We start from the raw sequence: 21,444 nt of genomic DNA, 5'->3' as shown, positions 1-21,444 counted from the left end.
CTAAGAGTCATTTTCAACTATATAAAGGTATATAATTATTTTTAAAAAAAAGGAAAAAAAACCCCTTCCAGTTTGAGGGTAGCCCCCCCCCCCCCCCAGGATTTTTGAAATCCTTTGGCAGCCAGTGAAGGTGAGGCAGGTGCGTTTAGAATGCAGGCCGCAAACAAGTAGGCAGTAGTTACTGTGCAGACACGTGCAGCAAGTCAGCACTGGGTCAGGTCTCCGCTCATTTGTTTTAGTGAAAAATCAATGAACAACTGGCATGCATAAGTCACCTCTTGATTTGCTGAGGTCAGGAGCAGCCAAAGACTCTTTTGGTTGCAGAGTAGAGAGAAAAGAAAACATTCATAATTAAAAGAGAAAGACAGATGAAAAGGCAATAAAGATAAGTCCATAACACAATATAAACTGTTTTATAAAGGCTCAGTCAGCCATGTACTGTGCCTTCTAAGCCATTATCTATGAAAATCCCAAACGGTGAGAAACTTGTGTAGCACAAATAAAATGGGACGTGGGAGCAGAGGGAGATGAGGGATGATGAACTAGGGACGTGGCTGGGAAACTCGGACAGGATTTTACTTTCTTTCCCTTGCTTCTGGCAAGCTACTCCTGAAACACAAAATTTTGTTAGGAGTATTTGAAATAGTCTATAAGGCTCTAATAAAATGTAAACTGATAAGGAATTTAAATGACCCCCTATGTTACTGAGAAATATTATGAAATCATTTTTTTTCTAAGGCTGGGTAACATCAGGTTGCTTAGGTGATAGTGCAAAATACATAAGCTATAGCTACATGAGAAACACAAACTTTACAGCACAATATAGCCTTCATATGTCCGTAATTCAGAGAAACCACGAACACACTTAGATACTGATGAATAGCCACGAGAAAACCTCACCAGACCTTGCCCTATTTGAACATGATTTTATATTCACATTGTCCTTAGAGACATCATCAGTTGATCGTAACCCTGAGCCCACCCAAATCTGTCTGGACTCTCCCTCTCCTGGAGTCCTTGTTTTGCACACAGGACTCCAGCATGGGGCAGAGTCAACGTCAATCACGTGACCATGGGGCAGGCTGCTTACCCTGGCTAAGCTTCAGGCTCTTATCTTCGAAATGGGGGTGGAAATCCCTTAGCTATTACAAGGATTAAATCAGACAATGTAGGTCAAGCACTAACCGTTGACTATCATTGTGATTCTTATTGTGGAAATAGATGACTAGTCATTTTCTAAACTAGACCCATGCTTTCCGTGCATTCAGTGATGCTCTTGAAAACCCAGTGATAAAGTAACTTGGAACAAATAAGATTTGATGGACAGTTCTCTTCTAGGAATTTAAATCAAAAACTGAAAAAATTGTGGTGATTTCTAAAACACGAGTAAGCCAGCATTTAGCTAACATTTATCTCTGGAACTATTCTAAAAAGCCTGCTAAAAATGTGGTAGTTTCTTTCCAAAGAGGATTGACAACTTCTGTTTACTAAACAGCCATTCCATTATTCTTAAAGTAGTTTTCCATTTTAAACTCAATTTATATTTAATATGTCAAAGATATTTTTCAATGAAAGAGATTGCCATGAAAGAACTACTCAAATTCTGTTTCTTTAAACCCAGTCAACATATTATATAAATGTTAGGGTTTCATCATGGGAAAACTAAGATTCAGTAGACAAAATATAGATCCCCTTCTGATATGCTAAGTAAAGACATGGTAACTTCCTGGAAACTAAGTGTAAGGCTCACCAGTAACTGAAATGAGTAAGCTGCACCCCATCAAACTTGGCTTCAAACCACCCTTCTCTCACCTATGTCTCAGCAAACCTATTTGTTGTCCCAGCAGAAAGGATTCCCTAAGCTTTGTGGGCTCCCATTGGTCTAAGCCAGTAGTTCTCCAAGTGTGGTTCTTCAACCAGCAACATCAGAATTAACTGGGGCTGGTTAGAAATGTGCATTCTCAGGGCCCCAACCAGATTTGCTCAATCAGAAATCTTGGAGTTAGGGCCTAACAATTAGGCTTTTCACAAGCCGTACGGTGATCTAATTTCTAGTCTGAAAATACCTATGCACTTTGCATGTGATAACTCGAATTCCAGTGCACTGATAGAGGGCTAATTTGAAATAATTTAAGGCAGGTATTTCTTAAAATTTTGAACAGATAAAGCTTCCTATGAAATGATTTTTACTCAACCAAATATAAAAATATTGCCTTCTATCATGTTCTAAATTTTCCTCGACTATACCAGGGAAAATACAAAAGGGAAGAGTCAGGTATAGCCAATTATAAAAGCTGTGTTTTACTTAGTTTTACTCCTATTCACATGAAGAGAATTTTCTATATTAAAAAAATTTTTAGGTAATTAGAATTAGTTTTAACTTCTTCATACATAGCCAATTATAAAAGCTGTGTTTTACTTAGTTTTACTCCTATTCACATGAAGAGAATTTTCTATATTAAAAAAATTTTTAGGTAATTAGAATTAGTTTTAACTTCTTCATACTGTGCCGTGTAAAGGCAGTTGTCAAGACCCTACGGGTGACTTCTGGCAACTGTGTAAATTCACTGTGAACCACATAAAAGTAACAAAGACCATAGACATACGTAACATACATATGTAACGATAGCTTGCAACACCTCTGGATTATGAATGGACACGCGTGCACAGCATAAAAGTATTCAACCTCTTCAGAACCATCACATAAGGACTTTGTACAACACTACAACGGCAAAAGCACACCACTCCAGGGACAGTCACTGTGAACACAGACACAGCACACACACACAACTATACCTTCTTCAGTCACCGTGTCAACGACAGCATTGACAAGGTGTATTACAGTCACTATGGAAGCTTGTGAAAAGGCACAAGAGCAGTAAATTAGAAAGACCTTCAGTGAGTCAGGAAACTGCATTAACTATGATTTCTGCATATTATACAGTTTCTACCTCATAGTTTAACGATGTGAATACTTAAACACAGCTATATAATTATGTATGATCTTTGCACTTGTTCCTTATATGTCTCAGATTTTTCCAATCAAGTTATATATTTGTTATCATTAATCAAAGGAAAAGAGTAACGAGTAACCATATTATGCTGTAATTTAGGAAAAGAACTTTCAGCTATAAATTTGTTTCACAATTACAATTATGAATCAAGTCAGGACAAAACAACCCTGATTTTAACATCCCATGGGCAAAAGCTTTCACATTCAAAGAGTCAAATACTTGGCTAAGCCAATTTTCTGGGGCCATTTAATACACTCATACATTGTTTGCAGGAAAAAATTAAGAGCTGCATAATAAGGTAAAATATGCAGTATGAATACAAAAATGGCTTTGTCTCTGTTCTCTGTACTCCCACCCCAATTTTCTTGTCTTTCTGCAGATGAGTTAACAGCTGGTGAGCTAACATACCAGCAGAGAAACGCAGACTGTCTGCCTGGCTGTTTCCTGTGTAAATTCCCTTTTCATTCGTGTATCAAACTGTTTCAAAGTATTTATGCCAAGATAAATAAGTGTGCACGTAACAGGCAGAAGGATGGCCCTCCGAAAAGGCCACATCCTCATCCTGGGAACAAGTTACCATCTTTGGCCAAAGGGACTTTGCTAATGTGATGAAGTTAAAGAGCCTGAGATGAAGAGACTCCCCCTGCATGATCTGTGCAGCCACCATGTAATCGCAAGGGTTCTTAAAAGGGGAGCAACTTTCCAAGCTGTGGTTGGAGAGAGCTAGGACTAGAGCAGAAAGACCAGTGAGGTGCAGTGTTGCTGCCTTTGACAGATGGAGGCCATGAGCCATGGAATGTGGGGAGGTTCTAGAAGCTGGAAAAGGTACAGGACAGGGTCTCTCCTCGGGCGTCTCCAGAAAGGAGACAGTCCTGCTGATATCTTAATTTCAGCCTGCTGAGACAAGCGTCACACTTCTAAACTGCACAACTATAACAAATCTATCTTGTCTTAAGCCACTATGTCATCTATTACAACAGCCTTAGAAAACTAGAAATATGATTTAAATATATTCTTAATACAGACTTTAATTTTAATTGGTAATGATTAAAATTATGATAAAGATTAAAATAAAGACACTCCTGGATAATATATTTTTTCTCACACTGTATTATCTGGCAAATAATTTTCATAACTAGTTTGACCATAGCTTATTAAAAGTATCTAAGAGTATTAAGAAGAATGATGTTTCAGTTAAAAAAATAAAAAACTAGGAAAAGAAAGAAAATACTGGCAAAATTCTGACATTTATGAAGAGCATTTAAGGACAAAGATATAAATTATTATGTAAATTGGCAACTCTGATGTTTTAGAATTAAACCTAATGAAAGAAAGAATTCTACTTTGTTGTTGGTTTGATAAGCAGAGCTCTGTCCAAATACTTTATCGCTAAATGATAAACACTGTTGCACCTTCATATCATATATAACATGCGTATATAACATGCTTGAAATGGCTCAGGAATGAATGGAACATACATATGGCCATCCTTAGCTTCGAAATGGTCTCTGCAGTGTATTATGGAGTACCTACTCTGGGTTTACAAACAATCAAATAATTATTAGTGAGTTATTTCCTTCCATCAATAAACTAACTGTTTACACATGGCATTTTTATGCAAAAAAATTACAATCAAACTAATTCTGACATTCAAAAATTTCCACTGAAAACTCACTTTATCGGGTTTCTGGATACCGACAGTTTTCTCTACTGGTATGTGCTAATATGGTAAAGTTGCTTATCAACGCCATTCACCCTCAAAGAAACAAAACTGGCAGCAAAGGTCCCACTGTCAAACTTTCTTCATTAGAAATATAATCCAACTTACTAGCAATCTCTTAAACTGCGCTCAGTCAGTACGCTCTGATCCAAATGGGAGCTGAGGCCGCAAGGGAGTCGGTGGGGAGAGACAAATAGAACCTTGTAACAATCACAGGTGCCGCTCAAGTTGCCCGTGTCAGACCATCGCATCTCTTCTTAGGGCTGTGGGGGTGCGAGCGCGTGTGCAAGCAGGTGTGCTCAAGGAAGCTGGTACAAGGTTGTTTTTTTTTTTTAAATCCACATAACTTCTATAACATTCACTGTCATGGAAGAAAGGTCAGTGCAGAACTAACCAATCAGACAGACCTTATCTTTCAATCAGTTATATTTTCTTTCTTACGATGACCAGTCACTACTGTTCCAATTCCTAAGCATGAAGGACATTTTCAACATCGTCCCCAGCAGATGTTCATGCAAGGCTGTCTAACTGTGGTCTGAAGTGGAGTGTGAAGACCGTCTGAGATGGAGCTGGGGCAGCGGGTTTGACTACGTCACTGTCCCGTGTCACGTGAGCGGGGCTGTGGACGGTGAGCGCTGCGGACACGTGTTTACTCACCATTGTCATCGCACGACTCCGACTGGAAGGAGCTCAGGGAGTGCACTTCGGACAGGCTTTCCCGGGCGCTGTACGGGTGAGACGGCTTCTCCTCCAGCGGCTTTTTGGAGAGACAAGGATCAAGATCCACTACTTTAGCTAAAAGGAGATGACAGACAAAACAGTTACACGCCACGAAGGCAGGAGACTCTCTTTTCTTCCCTGCTGTATCCTGACATGAAGCAAGTGTGACCTGTGGACTGCCTGGGATTTATTTAATAAAAGAACATTGAAAGCAAAAAAAAAGAAACATCTCCAACCCAGGACCAAATACAAATACAAAACCTACAAATACAGCTTGCAGACTCACAGAATACAAATTCTCAATAAATCTGCCTGTGGTGGAGACTATCAGACAACATGGGGAATTAAAATTTTATTTGAAAATGGTAATATGTAGCTTTTTCAAGGCATCCAGTAGATGTCAGGCCACTTAAATACTGCCACTTCTTCCGGCCACATCTGAGAGAAAAAAAAAATCCTATCATGTAAATGCCCTTCCAATTTTTCTGTCATAAAAATCCCCCCACCAATTAGAGTTGAGAATCCAGATCAATTACAAAAACAAAATGATCTTTCCAGATGAACGGCACACAACTAGATGCAATTCCTAAATTAAAGCAACATCACGGCCACAGTGCTCAGTCAGGACTGAGATGCCAGGAAAAGGTTTCCAATTGTACCAGAGCTCTGTGGAGTCTGGGCATGTTCATCACTAACAAAGACTCCACACTGCCGCAAAGCCAGAGACATTTTATTGAGATGGAGAAAACCAGTCTTACTATCATAGTCGAAGTCCCAGCTAGGTTTCTGGATGGAATCGCTGTCAGAAGGAGAGTTTGACGGTGGCGGGGGAGGCAGGTTTGGGGCCACGCTGCAGACAGCCACGGTTTTCCGGTGTCCATGCACGGACTCAGGGTTGAAGGTGCTGAACTCGGGGTGCTCGGGTATAGCCGACCCTTCGAAGGAGTTGCGGTCAAGGTTGTTTCGAGAGTCACTTGGAATGCTCGGGGTGTAGGAGATGGGCCGGACAGGCACCTGGGGTGGTATGTCAGAGTAAATGTTCTTATTCAGCTTGGAATCGAAATATGGTCTTTGCAAGAAAGCCGCGCCGGGCCCCAAGTGTTTGTCCTCGGGTTCTGGCTGGGGTTTCTTTTTCCGACGGATCATCTTGCGGCAGAAGACGAACACCAGCACCAGCAGAAAGATGCCCGTGATGAAGACAACGATGCCAATCCCCTCGGCCAGGCCGATGTTCCAGGGGGTGGACACGTACTGGTTGGGAGCCGCGTCCTCGCAGTGTTTGCCCTTGTACTCGTGGCTGCAGTTGCAGTGGTAGGAGCCGTGCGTGTTCTCACAGAGGGCCCCGTTCCGGCAGGGGTTGCCAGCACATTCGTCAACGTCGCTCTGACATCTGCCGAGACAGCCCAGGGTTAGGAGAGGCCTTGGCAGCGTCATAGAGACTAAAGGCTAATCATCCCTCCTAGTAAGACTCACCCAATGCTGACCTGGGCTTCCCAGGTGGCGCTAGTGGTCAAGAACCCACCTGCCAGTGCAGGAGACACGGGTTCCATCCCCGGGTTGGGAAGATCCCCGGAGGAGGGCACGGCAACCCACTCTAGTATTCTTGCCCGGAGAATCCCATGGACAAAGGAGCCTGGCGGGCTACAGTCCGTGGGGTTGCAAAGAGTTGGACATGACTGAAGTGACTTGGCAACACTGACCCACACATAGAACAGCCAAAACACACTATCGACAATAACTACACGAAAATCCTTCGTGGAGTAATGACTCATTTGAGTTTACACCCTGTACGTCTGGGAGATAAACATGTCACGTCAATGTTCAGCTGCCATTTTTCTCAGGATTCAACAGACGACTGAATCAAACTCACTGGCTAAACGTCAGTTTGTCTCGATTTCTGATCCAGAAATTTAGCAAAGTGCAGGCTGATGAATGTATTCCAAGAGGGCTAGATTAAATTTCTCAGAAAACTTTCCCGTGGGGGAATATGATGGCTCCATACGGCATGTGAAAGGCCAGAAAACTCTGTTTTCCATTTTTAAATGTTTCTCCCTTTTGAAAGCCCTCCTCGGCTCCTCACCCTTACAGAATCGCCCACAGGAAAGCCCCCTCCGCCCCCTGGTTCCCAGTGGGCGTCTCCATGCACCCGTGCGGGTCCCCTGTTACTGCTCAAAGCCTTCCTCCTCTAACGCCCCTATACTCACCTGGCATTACAATTTTGATTACTGGGGCATTTTTGCCAACTATATTGAGTACTGACTAGGATTCAAGTAGACTAATGAATGAAAACCATGTGACTGACAGTAAAATTCAGAATTACTACTAGAACAAAACTTACGTGAATCCCTGCAGGCAGGTCACACTTCAAGCCTTCTAACAAAAGTGACAGGTAAAGGCTTTTCTAGATGGATAGCACTAGGCACTTGTATGTAACAAGCACTAAGTTTTTAAACTGAACCTGGTGGAAAGTCTAAGGCGAAATGGCACCTGGAACTGAAAACCATTTCATTCAAAGTTGACAACAGGAATCTTGGTGCTTCACATTCTTCACCAAAAATAATGATCGCCTTTTAGACTATGGAAGGCTCACAAAAGATAACTAAAGAGTTGAGAAATGTTTTAGATGCTACATAAATGATGAAAAAAAAGTCATCTATCTCATAGATAGGTAACAACCCCATGGGCATCTGTTTTAAAAAAAAACAGTCTTAACTCTTTCCAGTTACCTCCTGCAAGTACCCATACGTTCCTTGTTTATAAATAACATTTTTCAAGTACAGAAGCACTCTATATTCAAAGCATATAGTATTTCAAGCATTATATCATGTTCACTTGCTCAATATTTTTTTTAAAAGAATGAAAAGATAAATCATACAAAGAGTCACTGTGAGCTCTGAATTCAAATTCTAAAGCACCATAGTCCAAATTAATGACGTTTCGTTGCATCTGCCAATCACTGTGACCTTACAGAGAGCTGCAAACACTGATCTTGAAAGAAGTCAGTTACCTTTCTCCCCTAAAACCTGAGTCACACTGACAGACAGCACCATCCAAACTGTCAAAACACGTTCCGCCATTTTTACAAGGTTCATCTTTGCAGTAGGGGCTAAGCTGGCACCTGAAGGACAAGGGAAAAATAAGCATAAAAACCCAATGTTTTTTCTGCAACTACAGGAGCAAATGAATGTAGACATTGCACACACACACGATGACACTAAACGTGCTAATGCTCTAACGAATGACGGAAGTCTGGGAAAACCTACACACCTCTGACCAGTATACAGTCCTCTGCACTGGCAGATGAAGTCTCCATTGTCCACAATGCAGGTGCCGCCGTACAGGCAGGGGTTGGAGGAACACGGGTTGACGCTCACCTCACAGTATGTCCCAATGTACAAGGCGTTGCATTTGCAGTAATAACCTAAACCAGCAAACGGGAACCAAAAGTACTATCACCCAGTAACTCAAAAAAAGAAGTCTCAGGGTATTTGTTTTTACGTTTAAGTGAAAATTTAGCTAAGACTTGTAAAACCTATTTGATCCCCCCTACCCTCTGGGTACAAAGCCGTCTGTATTGCCAAACCTTCCACTGCTGGTATCACCCGAATACTAAAGACTGAAGAGGGAACTCGTGACTCGATCAAGGTCATCCTAACTTACCAGGGGGCCCAAGGCTTCTGGAAAACCACACTCCCACCCCCATCCCGAGTAAGCAAGACCCCTCATTGGGCTGTTGGGTAAAAGGAGGTTTAGGGAGAACTATGTGGAACCAATCCAAGTCCCGGGTTGGCATCCTTGTGGCTGGAAAGGCATTCAGGGTCAGCTGTGGTTTCCTGTGGCTACTGGTACAGAATGACACGCATCTGGAAACGCAATGTAGCGTGGCCACCACTTAGCGGGAAAGAAACTGTCCCCTCCAGCCGCTCCCAGGGTGAACTCTAAGCCCAGCTCCACTCGAGCGTCACTTACGCCGGCTGTGGTATGCGACCAAACTGACTGCACACGAGGAGGAAAAGCAGAAATGCTGGGGGACCTTCGCCCCCAGCGCATACACGTGGGTGGGTCACTTAGGAGGGGCGCTGGTGTGAGGCTTACCTCCCGTCGGGGAGGGGTGGCAGATGCCCCCGTTCTGGCAGGGGCTGCTTGAGCAGTCCTCCATCGCCGTCAGGAAGCACCCGGGAGACACATCCACCGACTCCTCGATGTGAGCGTAGCTCCTGGGTCTGTTGTTTAAGGGCAGCTCCTGCCCGTTCAGGTAAATGGAGTCCATGCAGCCCCGGAAACCATTGCCCACCTGGGGGCTCCGCCCGTGCCGCGAGCCCTGCTGGCGGACGTGGCCCCCAAAAAACACGTGGCTGTCGAGGTTGAGGGTTTTCAGTGTCCCGGGGGCTGTGCCCGAGGCGGTGTGGACCTGATCCAGAACCAGCCTGGCGTAGTTCCCATTCACCTCCAGGGACACCGCGTGCCACAGCCCGTCGTTGACCTGGATGCTCTGCACCGACACGATGCCGGGGCCGCTGCCACAGTCGAACTTGTACTGCAGCCTCCCGTTGTGGATCTGAGACAGAGACAATTGCTGTGCACGTTACTCTCGCGGAATCGACGAGCCCAGCCTCGGATCACGCACCTAGAGGAGGGGTGGGTCTGCCGCCTAAAGGCAGAAAGTCAGTGCAAGTAGGGATGAAAGGGAAAGTCGCTGAGTCGTGTCCCGACTCTTTGCGACCCTATGGATTGTAGCCCGCAAGGCTCCTCTGTCCATGGAATTCTCCAGGCAAGAATATTAGAGAAGGCAGCCATTCTCTTCTCCAGGAGATCTTCCTGACCCAGGGATCAAACCCAGGTCTCCTGCATTGTGGGCGGATTCTTTACCAGCTGAGCTACCAGGCAAGCCCAAGGCCTCACATTTAAGTACTACAGAAAACATGCTCCTTGGTTTACTGTACAAATAATAGGCCTCTCAGGGATATCAAAGTTCCAACTACATCACCTAAAGGCATTGTGTAAGTGACTGACAACTGCTAACCAAACAACAGAACAGCATCAGATTTTGTTTAAAGTCAAAAACGAATCACTCTTGATTAAAGTAAAAAAAGAAGACGGTAAGCTGATCATCACTTCAAGTGTATGTAGGACCTTCCTATAAACTCTCCATAATATTAACAAGATTAATATTGGAGTTTGAATGTAATGGTCACAGGAACCTGAAAAAGTCTGTAAAAAACAGAAGTAAATGTCTATGTTACTGTAGAGCAAAAAGAGCTTTTCACCCCACAAAACTTATGTGTTGGTATCAATGAATCATTTAAAGGAAGAACTCAAATCATTTCATGTTGTTTATCTTATTCTTTTAAAAAATGGGCCATCTGAACATGCAATGGAATTTATCCTTTTCAAGTCTCCTACAATCTGAGAATCACATGTGCACAAGCACTCACCTCCAAGATGCTATAGTCGGTGCCTCGAGCATACATGACCACCGCGTGGGCGGAGTGTGTTCGGAGTCTCATGGTCAGCTTCATCTCTAACTTGTTTTCATTTTCCATGAGACGGTACTTCACAAAGCTGTTTCCAGTGAATGTGACGGACGCACTCCCTGGGAATCACAAAGGGAAGAAATAAATCGGAACCAGGTTTAAGCATATTTGTATAAGCTGTCCCACCACCACCATGCTCTAATTCTAGTTTTGGATCTAAGATTATACAGTATGAAATTCAACTCAATGGGAAATGTCTATTGGTTTCATAAACAGCAACAGCAAAACTGGACCTCCATTTGGAGCGAATACGTTAGACTACTGTAAAACACAGAGAAATGAATTCTAAGATAAATAAAAGATCTAGATATGAAATATCCATTAAAAAAATCATTAGAAAACAATTTAGAAAAATACGTAGCCTCAAGGTGGTTTGCAAAATGTTCTCAAGCAAGACGTAAAACAACTCATATTCTACAAAAACGATGAAACTAATATCAATCCAGAGATGAAAACTATTTTGTAAAATTATGCAGAAATGAGAAAATAAAAAATTAAACAAAAGACCAGTGACATACAGACAGTGGGGTCTATTAACATGTAAATAATGTTAATGCTCAAAATTATACAGAGCTCCATCCATTAAAAATAAGAAACAGACAAATAATCCAGACAATCAAGCAGATAGCATGAACTGTCCAGTCACAAAAGAGGAAGTGCTACCAGGCCATGAACAGATGAAAAGACAACTTTCACAAGTAGCCAGAAAAATGGCAATTTAAATAATTAGATGTCGTTTCATCCCTGGTGGCTCAGATGGTAAAGAATCTGCCTGCAATTCAGGAGACCTGAATTCGATCCCTGATTGGGAAAGATCCCCTGGAGAAAGAAATGGCAACCCACTCCAGTATTCTTGCCTGGAGAATTCCATGGACAGAGGAGCCTGCCAGGCTACAGTCCATGGGGTCGCCAAGGGTCAGACACGACTGAGGGACTAACACTTTTACATTTTTTTCACATTTTTATTCTTAATTGAACCTCTCACCTGGGCACTGACTAGACTTGCCACCTGGACAGACGCAGGTATACGTCTCCTCTCTGGGGTCAGTGACACATTCCGATCCTTCAGGGCACGGATTGTCTTCACATCCATGATGGACAAGTGGGCATTTTCCCTCTTTGTTTAACAAAAAAAAAGGTGGGGGGGGGAGCTAATTAATAGGAATTTGAAGAAAACATATCTTTAGTGTGTCGCCATCAGAGGCTGTAACATGAACCGACCCGCACGCCCGTTTCCACCCGCGTGTGCGTTACCTTTGCAGAGGCACACGGCCACCCGCCGGTGGCGCGGGGTCACAAAGCTCAATCTGGCCGTGCTGTGCGTTGACATCACACTCTCGTCCACGGACACCTTCTCATCACAGAACTTCCAGGGGCAGTCGAGGCCCGCACACAGCTTCCGGAACACCTCCAGGATCCTCACCCCGATGATCTCCTCGATGTCCGACACGGAAGAGTTGATCTTCTGCAGAAGCTGTCTGGTGGAAACGTGGGCGACACCCGACCTCTCTACAAACAGCAAGACGTCCAGGTGCGGGTGAGGCTCGGCAGGCTGCAAGCTGACGATCTGAATGTCGTTCCTCCTCACGCCCAGGATGTTCCGCAAGGCTCGCTGGAAGTTGCGCCAGTAGTCGCCGACGAACTCCTCCGGGGTGAGGTTGGCGAAGCGGACGGCGATCGTCTGGTTGAGCATCTCCTGCGTCACCTCTCTGACCTGCACCATGATGTCAGCCGCGGTGGTGAACTTCCCGTCTGTCACGCTCACATTGAGCAGGTACTGCCCTATGTCCAGCTTCTTGTGGGCGATCAGCTTGCCCCCCGTGCTGGACACGGAGAACAGGTTGTCCATCTGCGGGTCGAGGCTGTAGGTTAACGTGTCGTACACGTCTTGGTCGGTGGCGTGGATCTTCCCGATGACACCGCCCGAGTACTCCTCTCCGAAAGCAGTGATGAAAATCTCCAGCGGCAGGATCGCCGGGGGATAGACGCTCTCCTCAATGACCCTGACGTCAATATACGTCAGAGACGACAGCTGAGGCTTTCCATTGTCTGCTACCTGCGAGCAAAGGGGGGAAGAAAATCACCTTTGTCTGTGTCATTGTTCACAACTTCTTAATACAAATATATTTACACTGCTCAAGTTCTAAAGTACTACCAGTTGTTAGACACTTAATCCTCCACGTGAGAAGCATTATCAAAGGACAGGGTAGAAAGCTTTTTCAGAGTAGGTGTATTAACTGGTCAGGTCAGGGTGGAATTGGGGGTATGATGCTTGAATTCACAGGAAAGAGATTGTTAATAGTAGTGACTTGGTGATAAAATTAATCGTGTACAGTTCTGGCATGTATGGGTTGTTGAAAGAAACCACAGGATAAACACTACTTTCTGGCCCTTTCAATTCAGTTCAGTTGCTCAGTCATGTCCGACTCCGCGACCCCATGAACCGCAGCACGCCACGCCTCCCTGTCCATCACCAACTCCCTGAGTCCACCCAAACCCTTGTCCATCGAGTCAGTGATGCCATCCAGCCATCTCATCCTCTGTCGTCCCCTTCTCCTCCTGCTCTCAATCTTTCCCAGCATCAGGGTCTTTACCAATGAGTCAGCTCTTCGCATCAGGTGGCCAAAGTATTGGAGCTTCAGCTTCAGCATTGGTCCTTCCAATGAACACCCAGGACTGATCTCCTTTAGGATGGACTGGTTGGATCTCCTTGAAGTCCAAAGGACTCTCAAGAGTCTTCTCCAACACCACAGTTCAAAAGCATCAATTCTTCAGTGCTCAGCTTTCTTTACAGTCCAGCTCTCACATCCATACATGACCACTGGAAAAACAATAGCCTTGACTAGACGGACCTTTGTTTGCAAAGCAATGTCTCGGCTTTTCAATATGCTGTCTAGGTTGGTCATAACTTTCCTTCCAAGGAATAAGCGTCTTTTAATTTCATGGCTGCAATCAACATCTGCAGTGATCTTGGAGCCCAGAAAAATAAAGTCAGCCACTGTTTCCACTGTTTCCCCATCTATCTGCCATGAAGTGATGGGACCGGATGCCATGATCTTAGTTTTCTGAATGTTGAGCTTTAAGTCAACTTTTTCACTCTCCTCTTTCACTTTCATCAAGAGGCTCTTTAGTTTTTCTTCACTTTCTGCCGTAAGGGTGGTGTCATCTGCATATCTGAGGTTATTGATATTTCTCCTGGCAATCTTGATTCCAGCTTGTGCTTCCTCCAGGCCAGCGTTTCTCATGATGTACTCTGCATATAAGTTAAATAAGCAGGGTAACAATATGCAGCCTTGACGTACTCCTTTTCCTATTTGGAACCAGTCTGTTGTTCTGTGTCCAGTTGTAACTGTTGCTTCCTGACCTGCATACAGGTTTCTCAAGAGGCAGCTCAGGTGGTCTGGTATTCCCATCTCTTGAAGAATTTTCCACAGTTTATTGTGATTCACACAGTCAAAGGCTTCGGCATAGTTGATAAAGGAGAAATAGATGTTTTTCTGGTACTCTCTTGCTTTTTCGATGATCCATCGGCTCTTTCAATTAATTCATGCTAAAATTTAGCTCCATCAACATCTACACTGAAGTGTGTGCTAAGATGCTTCACTCAAGTCTGACTCTCTGCAACCCCATGGATTATAGCCCACCATGCTTCTCTGTCCATGGGATTCTCCAGGCAAGAATACTGAGGTGGGCTGCCATGCTCTCCTCCAGGGGATCTTCCTGACCCAGGGATCAAACCTGCATCTCTTATGTTTCCTGAATTGTCAGGCGGGATCTTTACCATTAGCGCCACCTGGGAGGGTCTATGATAAAGTAACTGAATAAATAAATATGGCCCTGCCATGTGCTATGGGATAAAAACGAAGATCTGACCAAAAAAAGAAAACAAGACTATAATTATAATTCAGTTTTGCAGTTTTGTCTTCTCATGAGGCATAAGGTGTTTACACACGAGTCCTCAAAAAAAAAAAAACCCACGAAGAAAGGAGTGACTACCTTAACATGCAGTAAGTAATGATCCTTCACTTTCCTATTTATGGCGGCTGCCGTCAGGAGGGCTCCCTGCTGGTTGACTTCAAACGCCCCCTCTTCATTCCCACTCACGATGCTGAAGAAGAAGGGGGGACCGTTGTGGGAGGAGTCCCTGTCCGTCACCACCAGCTGCAGCACGCTGAACCCCACGGGCTTGTTCTCCTGCACAGGGGAGGAGAACCACACAGCTGTCAGCAAGATGCCATGCAAGCTTTCTAGAATAGGACATTTACAGAAAACAGACATTGCTGCTTCATCTGGAAGGAGGAGAGGGAAGAGGGGCTGGTGGTGTTGGGAAGAAGGACAGGGAGAGTGAGTGGGGAAGTGGGGGCTGGAGGGGAGGGGGTGTGGAGGGAGACGGGAGGGGAGACGTGCCTGGAGGAGGAGCGGGAGGGTCTGCGTGGGACAAGGAGGAAATGCAGGGCAGAAGGTGAGGTTAAGAACCAAGCTACTGAGGCCGTCTTTAAAAACCAAAGCAAAAAGAAGAGCGACGGAAGTGTTTTGGAAATGGCTCATCTTTCGGTACTGACAGAGAGCCCTGTGACGTCACCCTTCCCATTTTTCTCAAAAGTCTTTGGAGAAGGAAAGCTATTTCGAACGAACACTCGAGGCCCGTGAGAGCACACATTTCAACAGGGACGCATTCCAGGAGCCCAGGACCCATGGTCACCTGGATGATCAGGCTGTAGTTCCCCCTGGAGAAGACGGGAGCGTTGTCGTTAACATCAGACACGTCGATGTTCACGGTGGTCGTGGCGACTCTGGGGGGACTGCCATTGTCAGAAGCCTGCACGGTGAGTGTGTAGCCTGAAATCTTGTCAGGGAAAACACAAAGAGAAGCGTGTCTGTTTCCACAAGACCAAAGGACAGTCTCACGTGTGCATCTGACACCCCCAGAGGGGCAGATCTGAGGGTCTCTGTCCCCTGAGCCCTGCAGGCGGGCGATTCCCTAAGCTGCACACAGGTGCATGGCCACAAGCCACCTGCAGAATGGAATGTGTCTGTGCAACAGAAAAAGTACTAACATGGAGGAGCATCTCAGATGCCTCTCAAAAACATACTCGCTCCGTTAAGGTGTTCTAACTTTGAAAACGTGCTGATCTAGTAACAGAAATTAAGACAGAAAAGGAACACAAATGATGAGAAAAGATGTGCACACGTGTCTAGAGTGCAACCTTTCCTCTGCCCCAGAGCGACTCTCAGCTAGAAGCAGACACACATCTAGCTGTCCCCTGCCCCTGAGGGCTCATTCCACTTGGGACTCTCCAGATCATCTTCCCCATCAACGTCGCACTTAGATTGCTGTCAACTGTCTCAGTCTCCCAAGACCCTTCTCTTTGTGACTTCCTACTAGAAAAGGTGAACTAAGTGGGGTGGATGCTTTTCTGGGACAGCTCCTTTTAAGGTGTCTCTTTCAGAGGAAGCAGTGAAGAGGCCAGGAGGCTGGCTACACCCTGGAGGATGTGCTGCGAAGTGCCAGTCCTGCGAGACACGCCCACAAAGAGGGTGACTTGGCCTGGGGAACTCAGCTGCCACCTCACAATGGACATGAGCTTACTCAAGGTTTTGAGGAGTCGGTTTCAAGTCAAAAACACTAACTTTTGTTCTGCCCAGCAGTACTGCAATCCTAAGCGTTAACGGTCATGCTTCCCAATCTCTTGGAAAGTCCCTGCTCAAAAATAACAGGTCAGAAAAGGAATTAAAGAATGGAGATTTTATGAAATATCTCAGCACTGTCTCCCCAAATTCCTCTCAACTTGGATGTGCCCACTATTCTTCTGAAATCGGTCTGTATTATCCCTGATGCCCTTCTAATTCCCTGAACTAAGGCTCTTTCCCCTCTCCTTCCCTTCATCACCCCTGAGGCAGCTCCCCTCCTGTCTGTGAGAGAGGGTGAGTAAGTGAGTGGATGGGTGGATGGATGGTGGAGGGATGGAGACAGGGAGGCAGGGCTTGCCTCTCTCCTCATTCACTCACGTTTACCTCCACACCTCAGATCACTTCCATGATCATCTCCAGAGGCATGTGCCTTTTCTGTATTTCCAGCTTTCAAGTCTCAAGTTTGACTAAAATGTCCCCAAACTGGCTGAACAATTTCACCTACTGAATGTGCCACTTTCCTTGACAGATCAGCACACCCAAAACCACATTCAAGCACCTCTGCCCGGTGCTAAGCCTATGTCCTGTGACCTCCTTTAATGGCACGACTTGGTCACAACAAGACTGAAACGCATCAAGGGATAGCCATCGCTGCTCTCTGTGGAGGACCCCAGCTACCCTTCCTCTACCAAGTCTCCGCATTTGGCTTGTCACTCACAAGTCACTGCTGCTTTCCCCACTCGGGCTCCTGTCGCCCTGTAACTGATTGTCACCGGCCTCCCACCTCCTCACGACACTCAGACCTGCCGCAGGCCTGGTTCTCAGAGATCGTCCCCCTGTGTTGCTGCACTTGGGCACACAGGCATCGGTAACCCCCTAATGCCTGCAGTGCAAGCCTGAACCTACGGTCTTGGTTTGTTCTGTGGCCTGAAATCTGTTCCTAAAACACCTGATGTTATCTTCTCTCCCTCACTGGTCTGTAAGATCGCTCTCCTCCAACACAACTGAATAAAATCTCCTAAATACACTCCATGACTGCCTTACTCCATTCTGTCCTCCCTCAGTTCCTCACGGGGAATTCCCTCCTCTCAACACTAGGGTCTCCCAAATCTCTGCTGTTATGTAAAACCCAGATTCTAGCTCCACGAAGTGTCTCAAGACACTGGTGCCAACAGCAGTTGCATCCTAAATACACACTTTTATTCTCTAAACTTCACAAGTATGAAACAAATCACATATTCCGGAGATCTCCGTACTATAATTGCTTTTCAGGTATTTATATTCTGCTTGTCACTTTCTAAGAACAAGGCTGGTTCTTCTGACATTTCCCAAAATGTTGGCACTTCCATCTACTGATTTGATAATCTGTAAACAATTTAATTTCTCCACTTACTGTTTCCCGGTCTAGAAGTTTGGTCACCTTCACTTCTCCTCTAGCAGGGTCAATTGTAAACGGACTTCCCTGGTTGCCATCTATAATTGCATAGTGGATGTGGCTGTTTGAAGGCCCATCAGCATCATCTGCCATAACCTAGAAAACATCACACTCCTGTTTAGGAGACAGATGAGGACGTGGCAGACGTCTATTAAGCAAATTTCTGGTATCAACAGCAGTTACTTAAATAGAGCCAGTAACTGGGCTAATAAAAGACATTTCCTTATCTTCCAATTATTTTCAAGTAAGGCCACTCTGAGAACTGCATGAGAGCGTCCCTGGTGGCTCAGCGGTAAAGAACACGCCTGCTAGTGCAGGATACACGAGTCTGATCCCTGATCTGGGAGGATCCCACACGCCATGGAGCACCTAAGCCTGTGTGCCACAACTACTGAGCTATGCTCCAGAGCCCAGGAACCGCGACTGCTGAGCTGACGTGTTGCAACTATTGAAGCCCTAGAGTCTGGGCTCTGCAACTGAGAGAGTAGCCCCCACTCTCCACAACTAGAGAAACCCTAAACATCAACAGTGAGCACAGCCAGAAACAAATGAACAACAAATAAAATTAAAACAGTAGCAGCAACAAGAAAACTGGATAAATCCCTAGAAAAATTCCTGCAAGGACCCAGAAGAAAACTGTAGAGGGAAAGATACACACCGTAATGACAGATTGTTCAAGAACAGCGTCCTCGCTGATCACTGCCGTGTAGGTGTCTTGGCTGAACACTGGGGTGTTGTCATTGATGTCTGTTACGTTGATGTTCACGGTGGCAACATCACTTAATGACGGTGTGCCTCCGTCAGTGGCCTCTACAGTCAGGTAGTACTCATGAGAGCTTTCATAGTCCAGATTCTCAATGATAAACACGGCCCCTGAGTAGAAAATCAGTTACTGCCAGTGCTTTACAATGCCACCACTTTCCCCTCCTATGACTGAAATCTTCAATAGTTTACTTACCATTTATGTATGTTTTCTAAAATTTCTTAATTCAATAATTAAAACAGGAATTGGCTCATTCTGGGAACTTTCTTTATTGCTTTTACTTTCCTGATACTCTTTGGAATATTTAAATTGCTTTTAAACTTAAATTGCTCAGTACTCGCTATATCCCTGTTATAAAAATGATTACATTTCTTCTCTCTTCTAAATGACAGTTTACGACAGAATTTAATAGAACAGAAAGAAAACATAAAAATTCTATTCTTTGGTTTTTCATTTTCTTTTCCTTCTACTTTTATAGAAATTCATATCCTTTTTAAAAATCTCTTGAATAACTCTTTATTTACATTCTATCATTTAAAAAAAAAATCCCTTTTTGATTTAATAATTCCTTTAATGTCTTTCAATGTCTTTCTTTTTTACCTCTTTACAGTCTATCCTACTTAGAGTCCTAAAAATAACAATTTTATATGTGCTAAAAATACATTTTAAGATAGCATCATCACACACCTACCCTTCATCTGAAACAATCACATACAATTAAACACAGTTTGAATGGAGAGAGCAATTTCCTTATAGCTATTTCAGTCGACAGGTTAACAAGACCACAAAAGTATTTATGCAGCCCGAGTCAAGAGCTCCAGTGACTTTTGACCTCACTGGCAGTCCCTCACTAAGGAACTCAGTCCAGGTATTTGCCAGTTGTACACAACTAGCATATGAAGAAGTCAATTTAATGAATTCTCAGGTGCCCCGACTGAATCTAAGACCAAAGAGGTCGACACTCCTGTTTCACTCGGGAAGCTATTTCATATGAGATCTACAAAGGGCACAAAAAAAGGAGCCATTATGCAAAATTTTCTACCACCTTCCAGTCTTTATCTTTACTGATTTAGTACATCTTATATCTTTACTAAATTACTGGAGTATGATGCTTTCATTTTCTCCTCAAATTTGCTCATATCTATAACAGACAAGCCAGAAATGATTTTAGTGTGTAGAACTACAGTTTTAAAGCCTTCTAAACCACTGTGAATTCCACTTCAGATAACAACACAAAGGAAACTTGAGTTTTCTCTTTTTTAGGGTATCTATTGACAACATATGACCTGTCATTGTACCAGTAAAGTGCTGAGCAATCTAGCCTTTCTGGCAGAATAAGGGCTTCCTCCCATTTGAGTGGTAGGTTACCTGTCTTAGAGTCGATGCTGAATTTTCCATGTTCATTCCCACTTATGATAGAGTAGGTGATTTCTGCGTTTGCTTCAATGTCCCGACTCGCTGCGTACACTTGGAGAACTTCAGTCCCAATGAGAACGTCCTCAGGCACCGTGGCACCGTACTCACGGTACTCAAACACAGGCGGGTTGTCATTTATATCCAAAACAGATATGACAATGGTGCTGGTAGCTGTCAACCTTCTGGGCAAACCGTGATCGACAGCTTTCAAAGTCAGAGTGTATACTGCCTGGAGTTCTCTATCCAAAGGCTTTTCTAACTGAATGATTCCAGATAATTCATTAATGGAGAACTGCCCGTCAGCAGAGTTAAGCAGTGAGTAAGAGATTTTCCGATTCAGTCCTGTCAAGACACCACATCATGTCAGAACGCTTTATTTCAAGAAATGTTAGCACGCTACTTAAAAATATGTACACCTATGGCTGATTCATGTTGATGTTTGACAGAGAACAACAAAATTCTGTAAAGCAATTATCCTTCAATTACAAATAAATTAAAAAAATACATGTAGCATACATATGAAAAGGAAAATGCTAATATATATTATTTAAAAATTCTTGTTGATTAAGATCTTAAAAATGTAAGTTTTAAGTGAGAGATTCACTGAGTTAAAACAACATAATTTCATAGTCATCTGACTTTTTTAAAGACCATATTATATAGGAACTTTTGTTCTAAAAACCTAGATCTTTAAAAATAAAGCCTACTTGTTATTTAGCTTCAGTGACAAACATTTATTTGAAAATTAATATATTTGATATTCTAACTCTTCAGTATTAGAATGACAGAAGAAGTTATTTCTATTCTCTGCTATCAAAATGCTATGAATACATATCCTAGAGTCTTACTTTCTTCATAAAAAAACTTGAAAGATCTGTAAAACTAAAACAATATATTGTTTGCTTCTGTTATGTTCCTATGATACTAAATCTCTTTGTCACAAATGCTTTATTCACCAAAAAATAACCCTTTATTAATTAATTCAATGGGATATAAAAATCAGTTATCACAGGCTAGAATCTTAGAGGCATCACAGTAAGTTCACTGTGCACAATTTCAAGACTTTGAATATTCATTAAAAATGAGTTCCTTACTCTGAAGATTTCATTCAATTTTTAATGCCAACACATTTTTTTAAAGATTTCTTTTTTTTATATGGACCAGTTTTAAAGTCTTTACCGAATTTGTTACAATATAATCTATGTTTTGGT

At 43.7% G+C, this 21,444-nt stretch overlaps 1 protein-coding gene across 6 annotated transcripts in view; it reads right to left on the bottom strand.

Annotated features, from left to right (window-relative positions):
• FAT1 (FAT atypical cadherin 1) overlaps positions 1-21,444 on the bottom strand; it is a 126,226-nt gene that overhangs the window by 2,252 nt on the left and 102,530 nt on the right. For 4 of the 6 annotated variants that reach the window (XM_081521691.1, XM_081521693.1, XM_081521692.1 and 1 more), the window contains 14 exons: positions 20,186-20,575; positions 18,713-18,927; positions 18,013-18,150; positions 15,691-15,834; positions 14,985-15,182; positions 12,243-13,044; positions 11,974-12,105; positions 10,890-11,047; positions 9,550-10,012; positions 8,722-8,875; positions 8,462-8,572; positions 6,213-6,844; positions 5,392-5,529; positions 276-311 (listed from right to left, as the gene is read on the bottom strand). In XM_081521691.1, the coding sequence (XP_081377817.1) occupies positions 276-311; positions 5,392-5,529; positions 6,213-6,844; positions 8,462-8,572; positions 8,722-8,875; positions 9,550-10,012; positions 10,890-11,047; positions 11,974-12,105; positions 12,243-13,044; positions 14,985-15,182; positions 15,691-15,834; positions 18,013-18,150; positions 18,713-18,927; positions 20,186-20,575 (3,711 nt within the window). Of the gene's footprint in view, positions 1-275; positions 312-4,842; positions 4,894-5,391; positions 5,530-6,212; positions 6,845-8,461; positions 8,573-8,721; positions 8,876-9,549; positions 10,013-10,889; positions 11,048-11,973; positions 12,106-12,242; positions 13,045-14,984; positions 15,183-15,690; positions 15,835-18,012; positions 18,151-18,712; positions 18,928-20,185; positions 20,576-21,444 lie in introns of all 6 variants that reach the window. The other 2 variants (XR_014062612.1, XM_081521695.1) reach the window with 2 other exon arrangements.

This window comes from Giraffa tippelskirchi, chromosome 8 (genome assembly GCF_054371585.1).
Source record: "Giraffa tippelskirchi isolate mGirTip1 chromosome 8, T2T-mGirTip1v1.2.pri, whole genome shotgun sequence".
Taxonomy (NCBI): Eukaryota; Metazoa; Chordata; class Mammalia; order Artiodactyla; family Giraffidae; genus Giraffa; species Giraffa tippelskirchi.
This window is presented reverse-complemented; position numbering and strand designations above follow the sequence as displayed.